The sequence below is a fragment of the Chrysochloris asiatica genome, unplaced genomic scaffold (assembly GCF_000296735.1).
Source record: "Chrysochloris asiatica unplaced genomic scaffold, ChrAsi1.0 scaffold00353, whole genome shotgun sequence".
Taxonomy (NCBI): Eukaryota; Metazoa; Chordata; class Mammalia; order Afrosoricida; family Chrysochloridae; genus Chrysochloris; species Chrysochloris asiatica.
The window spans coordinates 1,943,568-1,953,000 of NW_006408871.1; the positions used below are offsets into that span (position 1 = coordinate 1,943,568).

At 37.2% G+C, this 9,433-nt stretch overlaps 1 protein-coding gene across 1 annotated transcript in view; it reads left to right on the forward strand.

The window, feature by feature from the left end:
- HSPA4L (heat shock 70kDa protein 4-like) overlaps positions 1–9,433 on the forward strand; it is a 74,956-nt gene that overhangs the window by 23,635 nt on the left and 41,888 nt on the right. Inside the window, exon 2 of the mRNA XM_006876099.1 lies at positions 6,736–6,793. Coding sequence (XP_006876161.1) covers positions 6,736–6,793 — 58 coding nt within the window. The remainder of the gene's footprint in view (positions 1–6,735; positions 6,794–9,433) is intronic.

Consider the following 9,433-nt stretch of genomic DNA (forward strand, 5'->3'; position numbering starts at 1 on the left):
GCCAGACTTTGTCTCTCATACTTCAGACTTATTATCAGGAGGGACCATCCCTGGAGAAGGACATCATTCTTGGTAAAGTGGAGGGTCAACAAAAAAGAGGAAGACCCCCACAACGAGATGAACTGGCATAGTGTCAGCAGCAGTGGGCTCAGGTTTAGCAATGATTGTGAGATTGGTGCAGAACCCACCTGACAGTGTGGGTTGTGTATAAGATCTCTGTGAGTTGGTCCCAACTCTATGGCACCTAAAAACAACAACAAAGTGAAAGTTACATTTGAATCTAGTGTTCTAGAAGAAGTTTAACTCTCAGTAGTCAACCAAAGAAGAAGTTACTCTGTGCAATCAAATAATGTTAGTATTGAAAAATTAGAAGTCTTGAGAAGTTTGACTGAATGCTGGAGTTGGGACCACAGGGGAGATTATAAGGTAGTCTGAGAGATGGAAAATCTGTATTTTCTCTGATAGGTTGGTTGTAGGTTGGAATACCAAACCACACAGATATTGGGTATATAAATGTTTGTTCTAGCAGACAATATCGACTTTATTGATTGTTGGTGGACTTAAGTTTTTACTTTCTGAGACACACTATTGCAGGTTTCAGCAGAGGAGTTTTGCAAACTTATTATCTATGCATGATTAGTTTCTCATTTGCTAATATCATTCATAGCCTTTATAGTCAATATAATTTTATTAGACTATAAATTCTTCCTGTACAGAAATTCTATTCAAACAAAGTCTATAAATATTGGTTAATTGAATGAATATTTACCTATAGCTATAGCTGAAATCATGGAAACACTTTTTTTTTTCTGTCTACATTTTATTGTGAATTGAGTAAAGGTTTACAGAGCATATCATCAGTTCTACATTCAACAAATCACATACTTTGCTTCATTACAATGGTTGAAATCCCTTCCTAGTACCAACACTTAACATTATTTCTCTAGTCACTTTAACTATTACACTCTTCCCTGTGTCTCCCACTACCTTCATCTTTCCTCTTCTAACCTCCCTCTTGTATATTGCCTGCCCTGTCACCCATCTTATGCATGTGTCTACTCTCTAGCCCATGATGTTTTCCTCTCCAACCACCATAGATTGTTCCTTTTTTTCTTTTCTTAACTTTTTACAACATTGGTCTCATACAATATCTGTTTTTTTTTGTGATTGACTAATTTCATTCAGCATAACGTCCTCCAGGTTCAACCATGTTGTGAGGTGTTTCACAGTTTCATCATTATTCTTCAACGTTTTGTAGTATTCCATTATATGTATGTGCCAAAGTTTATTTAACCATTATTCTGTTGATGGGCATTTAGGCTGTCTCCATCTTTTTCATATGTCTCTTGTAGACAGCGTATTGAAAGATTCTGCTCTCTATGTCTTTTGACTGGTACAAGTATTCAGTTTATATTCAGTGCAATTATCAATAGGCATGAATTGATTGCTATCGTTTTTTCTGTGTGTGCTTTTTGTAGTACTGCTGATTTCTTTGTTCCACATAATTTTCTATGCTGAGTTCATTTTATTTGTGCATTTCTTTTTATTTTCATTTCTGCTGTGTTTATGTTTACTAAATCTTTCCAATTTTCCCCCTTTTTTATTTTGATGTACAGGTGTATTATTTTTCTTTAAGGCTACCCTCTATTAATATTTTCCCTGCTTAAAAAACAGTATGTTTTATCGTAAAATCTACTTGATTTCCCTGCCTTTTGGAAATTCTCTATTGACATTATTCCTTATTTTTGCTTTATGATTGACTTCATTATACATTGATATCTCTGGTTCCTCTTTTTCAGTTTTGTAGATTTGTTTTACTTTAAATAATTCTGTATCTGGATTGAGTTGTGGGTGGTGTTATCATGTATGGTAATCTCAGGTTGTTATCTGCCGTTGTTGGTTCTTAGCCCAAAGAACACCCTTTTGCACATTTTGCAGTTAGTCTGGTTATTACAAACTCCTTAAATTTCTGTTTACGAAGAGATGTTCTAATTTCACCATCATATTTGAGGAACAGATTTGCTTCATGGTTGGCAGTTTTTTTCTTTCAGAGTTTTATGTATGCTATCCCATTGCCTTCTTGCCTGCATGGTTTCTCCAGAGAAATCAGAGCTTAGTTTTATTGGTTCTCCTTTGTATGTAACTTTTCATTTTTCCTGAGCTGCTCTCAGGATTCTTTCCTTGTCTTTGATTTGGAAAGTTTGATTATGATATGTCTAGGTGATTTTCTTTTGGGATCTATCTTGTTTGGGGTTCATTCAGCTTCTTGTATGCTTATCTTCTCATCTATAATTATGTTATGAAAGTTTTCTTCCATCAACTCTTAGACAGTTTTTTCTGTGTTTTTATTATTTCTGGGCTTTTTATTATCTCTTCCTGTTTTGAATTCCACTCAAAACTGTCTTTGGATTCTTTCATTCATTTTTCTGATTGTTCTTCTAGCATACTAGTATTGAGAGATTTATTTTCCAGCTCATTAATTTGGGCTTTCATTGCTTCAGATCTTCTCCTTTTCCCTTTCAATGTATTGTCCATTTCTGAAATCTTAGTACTAATCTTTTAGATTTCTGATTGAAGGGTTTCTATTGTTTCAAATTTTGCATTTATTTTGTCTATTTGTTATGGTATCATTTTGCTGAATTCTTCTAAAGTGCTTTTGTGTTATCCTTGTTTTCCTTAATCTTTCTGTCACTATGTTGAAGGTACCTTAATAGCATTCTTTTGAATTGCAGTTCCATTACTTTTTTTCCTCAGAAATGTTTTCTGTCTCTGCATCTTGGTCATTTGTTTGAGCCATTCTCTCTTGTTTCTTAATGAGAGTTCAAATTGGCTGTTGTCCGTGGGGCATTGCTGTTGGACCTAGAAAGGAGCAATCTCTGTGGAACTCCTGAGGTGTTTGTGAAAGGAGCTCATGAGGTGGTTGTGAAAGGGATGTGACTGACAGCTGAGTTCCTAGCTCTCCATGGAGTTCTTATTGGACTCTGTGTTATCTGTATATAGGACTCTCAATCTGGAAATAGTTTGTGGGGGCTCTTGATGGAGCTGCTTTCAATGTCTTTTAGGACCACAAGGGGAGCTGGGGGCAGAGTGACTAGTTAAATGTCAGTCTGGTGGCTCTTCAGATTTTGTAGGCCTATAACCAAGCCATCCTGAATTCAGGCACCAGAGTGGTACAGCCAACTCCCACCTCACATGGGTATGGCTCCAAACTCCTGGAGAGCAGGGCTTGTATTGGGGGTAGATGAGGATGGGAACTAGCTACACCTCTGGTCACCCAGTAGTGTGGGGAAAAAGAAGGAATTGCCCCTTGCCCAAGGCCTGAGTGAATCTGCTCTGATAAGCTTCCTTCTATTATCAAAGCTGCTCACAAGATGATTGAGCCATATCTGGTCAGCCGTTCACCAGTCAGTCTCCCTCTCTCGCTGTCCCTTCTCAGCTTCTCCTCCAAAAAAGCACTGCATCCACTTCTGAAGTTCAGGGTGCCAGAATTTTCTGTGTCTGCTTTATTTGGTCTCTCATATCTTTGTTGTAGAGGGTCCATGTAGTGTGTGTGCCTAGTCCACCATCTTGCTGGAAGAAACAGAAACATTTTCTTGCTCAAAACATGAAATGATATATTTATAAAAATGTTATTCTGTACTTATATAAGCAGAATTATAGTTAAAAACAATAATAAAAATGGTAATCACTTATATAATGACTATTATGTGCTAGGTATTTGTCAAAGCTCTTACCAATATTTACTCATTTAAGTGTATATACTTAATTATAATCTATATTATAAATAATAATGTATTATAATCACTATCTCTCAATGGAAAAGTGAGGTACATAATGCTTGCATAATTTCTACAAGGCTATTCAGCTGTGAATTGCAGAGCCAAAACCCAACCATCCATGAATGTTAGATTTAAACCCAACCAGAAAGGTGGTTACCTGTGCTTTATTGACTATGAAAAGGCTTTCGATTGTTCAGATCATGACAAGTTATGGACAATATTGCCAAGTATGAGTATTCCAGAATACTTATCATGAGGAACCTGTACATAGACCAAGAGACAGTGGTTTAGACAGAACAAGGCAACACTGAATGGTTTAAATTAGCAAAGGTGTGCACCAGAGTTATATTCTTTCACCATAGTTATTCAGTTTGTATACTGAGCAAATAATCCAAGAAGATGTATTATATGAAGAAAAACATGGCATTAATTATTAGCTATGTTTTTATTAATAGACTTAATAATCTGCAGTATGCTTGCTGAAAGTGAAGAGGACTTAAAATACTTACTGATGAAGATCAAAGGGCATGGCCTTCAGTATGGTTGCATCTTAATGTAAAGAAAACAAAAATCCTCATCACTGGACCAATAAACAACATCCATGTAAATGGAGAAAAGATTAAAGTTGTCAAAGACTTCATTTTGCTCAGATCAACCATCAGCACTAATGAAATCAGCAGTCAGGAAATTAAACGAGGTATTACATTAGGCAAATTTGCTGCACAAGATCTCTTTAAAGTGTTAAAGAGCAAAGATGTCAGTTTGAAGACTAAGGTGCACCTGACCCAAGCCATGATATTTTCAGTAACCTCATATGTATGCGAAAGCTGGACAGTGAATAAGGAAGACTGTAGAAGAATTGATGCATTTGAGTTATGTTGTTGGAGGAGAATACTGAAATTATCATGGACTACCAAAAGAACAAACAGATCTGTGTTGGAAGAAGTACAACCAGAATGCTCCTCGGAAGTCAAGATGGCCAGACTTCACCTCTCATATTTCGGACATACTATCAGGAGGGACCAGTCTCTGGAGAAGGATATCATGTTTGATAAAGTGGAAGGTCGGAGAAAAAGAGGAAGACCCCCAGCAAGATGGATTGGTACAGTGGCAGCAGCAATGGGCTCAGGCATAGCAACAATTGTGAGGTTGGTGCTGGACTGGGCAGTGTTTTGTTCTGTTATGCATAGGGTCTCTATGAGTCGGTACTGACTTCATGGCACCAAATAACAACATCTGATTTTACTGAATGCAATTATTGTTTTTGGTGGATTGTGGACCAATAGAATTTGAATAACAATTTGGGAACTGCTAAAACTGAAAGCAACAACCATTCCCCCAACAACCCTCTGGGATACTCCTCATTTGGATTCGATAATGACCACACAGAACTCAGACACCATACTCACAGTTATGGGATTTATTAAGGAAATTAATAGGTTACAATTTTGGGGTCAGAAATGTGCAGGGCACAGTTGTTCCAGTCAGCTGCTGTTAAGTGCTCATAGGACTTACCACTTACTATAAGCCTCAGCCTGAAGGCATTCAGCTCTAACATTGTGGGTAAGTGAAGTTAGCTCCTCCTATTTAAGTGCCTGGAGGCACCCCACTCTACAAGCAAGCTTCCTGTCCAAAGTCACTCAGCTTTATTTGCTCTGTGGCCTGGAAGCCAGTCCATTGCTCTGTCTTGGCCTCTGGTTCTTGGTTCTGCTGCTGCTGCTCCTTTGCTATTCCTCTGTTGGGTTGAGGAGGTTCAGTGTGTAGGGATCTTGGGGTCCAAATGACACATGCCATTCCTGACTCTTCTTCTAAGGTGGTAGTGAGACTCCTCCCTCCTACTTCTAAGATGACTCATTTTAAATCCATGCTAGAGTTTAATGATTTTACAGTTACAATTAACTCTGCTAACAGTGTCTTCTGCCACCTTCTCTTATCCAGCCCCAGCAGGACAGAAAGGTTGTTTGGTGGGAGTTACAGACTATGGCTAGAAGACATAACTACACCACAAAGATAATTAACTACACCACAAAGACCAACATAGCATTGCCAGCTATACCATTTAAAATTTCATCATTTCAGTAATTAGGAAAGTTTAAAATGAAGTAAAATTCTAATTTTTAGTGATCTATTTTTAAAACTGGAGTCCTGGTACAGCACTGTAGGATAATCACTTGACTGCTTACCACCAAATTGGAGGTTCAAACCTACCATCCGCTCCTTGGAAACTCTGTAGAGGGTTTCCTGTATATGAGTGTTTGCTGAGTCACAACCGACTCAACGGCACTTAACAACATTTAAAAAATATGGAGTCCTTGGGTTCTGGGTAGCACAAATGGCTAAGCCCACAGTTATTTATTGAAAAGGTTGTGGTTCAAACAGACAGGTACCCCAGAAGAAAGGTGTAGCAATCTGCTTCTCAAAGGTCACAGCCATGAAAACCCTGTAAATCACACACTTCTACTCTACAACACAATGAGTTACCTTGAGTCAGAATGACTAGGTTTTTAAAATAATGTATAGCTAGAGTCCTGGTGTGACACTACAGGATAAGCACTGGGCTACTAACTGTAAGGTCAGTTGTTCAAACCCACTAGCTGCTCCTCAGAAATTTTATACACGGTTTTGATGAGTAGAAACCAACTCGAAGACACTTAAAAACAATAATAATATGATTATATAAGGAAACCTGTGATGCAGTGGTATGTGCATTAGATTGCTACCTAAAGGACAGCAGTTAAAACCCACCAGGCTCTCCGTGGTAGAAAGGTGAGGCTCTCTGCTCCTGTAAAGATTTACAGTCCTAGAAACCCAATGTGAGTTTCTAAGTGTTGGAATCAACTCAATGGCAGAAGGCTTGGTCTATGAGTATCTAAATTTTTATATGAAGGAGCAAAATAATAGCACATTAACATAAAAATACCATTGGAACAAATGTATATTTTTTTTCTTTATTTAGAGCCTGTATATCTTTGGGATCCAGAACTCGAGCCATTGGAAATGCTGCCAAGAGCCAGGTAAATTGTTAATATATATGTTTTGACTTATAGGAAAAATTAACAAAATATTGACAATTATGCTCCCATTTTATATAGATAAGAGTGAAAAAAGAGAATGAGGAAACATAACAAAATCCTAAGATCTTTGTATTTTATTAGATTTTTTTGCTTTAAATTATAAAATATTCTTTAACTTTCATTTATAAAAAAAAAACCTTTTAGTATTGTGATGTTAAAGAACTCTGGTAACATAGTGAGTTATAAGTGGAACTGCTAACCTCAAGGTCAGCAGTTCGATTCTACCAGCTGCTCCATGGGAGAAAAATGAGGTTTTCTGCTCCCATAAAGATTTGCAAATTTGTAAATTCTGTACAGCAAGGGTGGGGAACCTTTTTTTCTGTCAAAATTTATAACAAACTTAAAAATTAGCCAGCTATATTTGATCAAACCTTTAACTAATTCACCCCTAATGTGGTGGCTGGGAGTCCTGGTATGGTACTGTGTTGTTAATGTACTGGACTACAAGGTTTGAACCGTAAGGTTGGCAGTTCTAGCTAACTAACCACTCCTTGAAAACCCTGTACAGGGTCATTGTGAGTTAGAACCAACAGGACGTCACTTATCAACAATGTGATGGTTGGACCTGCGGTTGCCTTGGCAGGGCCAGACCAAATGACTTCATAGGCCTGTATATGGTCTGTGGGCTGGATCTTCCCCACCCTTGCTATACAGGATCACTATGAGTCAGAATCAACTCATAGGCATACAACCATCACCACCACCATTGTGAAGTTAGCGTATACACAATGCAACATCAGTTTTCATTATATAATCATGGTTTCTGTGAGGGATAGTCTATGTAGAGTATCCACTTCAAAGATAAAGTGAGCAGTGTCTATATAAAGAAGGTGGGGTTAAACAGAGGAACTAATTTTCAGTGTAAGCTAATATAGCTACCAGGTCTCGACAACACTTTAACAGCAACTTTACCTCATGCTGTACAAATACTCCGATGTCTAGGCTTCTGCAATGTTAATGAATAGATTGTTCACCATGTTCCTGGCTATATGTAGATTTTCCTTGAACTTGCCCTGACCAATTATTTCTTACATTTTAGTGTATACCTGAGGCTTTCTTTTTTTCATTATATAATAACTTTCTTTAATGGGACTTTTTGCATCATGATTATGTAGGTATAATTGATTCATTTTATTTATCAAGGAACTTTTTGTGTATGGCCTTTATCAAAGCTGACTGCCATTTATACTTGATTTCTTTATAAATTATTTTAATCTTCCATTTTTCATACAATAATATAAGTAAATGTTGGGTTTGTGTCATAATGGCATTTTAAGCTTACCCATTAAGTTTATATCCCATATTCTGGTTGATCTTCTAAGTGGATTGTGGATATCAGAATCTCTGAAAAAAGCAAAATGAAGTTATTTCTTCTCAAGAGCTAAAGAGAAACTAACATGGTAATTCAGCATCTTACAGTGTTATTTCATGATTGGAGATTAAAATCTTTTTGGCTGTACAGGTCACTAAGAGGGTAAAATCTCAGTAACATTCTATAGTTGGAACTATGCTAGTTAAAGGAAAAATTATTTTGTAAAAATATAAGCCATTTAATGAGTTGCTGGGCCTGGGGACTCAGGACCATAGTCCCAGAGAATACTGAAGTCAATTGGCATAACATAGCCAACAAACATAATGTTCTACATCCTACTTTGGTGAGTAGTGACTGAGATCTTAGAAACTCATAAGCATCCATCTAAGGTGCAATTGGTCTCTCCATGGGTGGAAGAAAGAAGAGTGATGAAAATTTAAGATAATTTGAATGGAATTAGTCCAGTGACAGTGGACTAATGGAACACGTAAACATCAGTCTCTACAGCTCTGAGACCAGCTATCACTACCAACTGCTCTAAAAGAAATCACATTAAAAGGTTCTGGATAGAAGAAAAAAAATTTATATATATATATATATATATATATATATATACACACACACACATACACACGTATGTTGTTGTTGTTAGTACCGTGGAGTTGGTTTCGACTTAGAGTGACCCTGCACATGGTTTCCGAGGCTGTAAATCTTTACAGGAGCAAAAGCCTCATCTTTCTCCTGTGGAATGACTGCTAATTTCAAACTGCCAACCACTACAGTACCAGAGCTCCTTATATACATATATACACATATACACCTACATATATATAAAAGGTAAGATTGGTCAGAAAGAGACTAGAGAAATCCGAGTCTCCTGGCTTTAAGGTCACCCTTCAGGTCTGGAACCTGAGACTCCTAGCCCAATATTCAGCCACATGATAGGTATATAGAGAGCACAACACTAGTATAGTATTTTCACCATGGAATGGTCAACCATTCAAGATCAAAGGGGCAGCATTTACCTAAAGACAAAGTTTAGAAGGGTTGGGAAGAAGGGTTGAATGAAAACTAAGAACCACAGGGAGGAAGTGTGATAATTTGTGACATGGAGGAGATTGTAGTCATTGAAATTAAACCAAGTTAAGATATGGGTTGCACCTCAATCTAAAGAAAACAAAAATTCTCACCACTGGGTCAATAAACAGCATCTATATAAAGGGAGAAAAAATGAAGTTTTCAAACACTTCATTTTTCTCAGATGAACT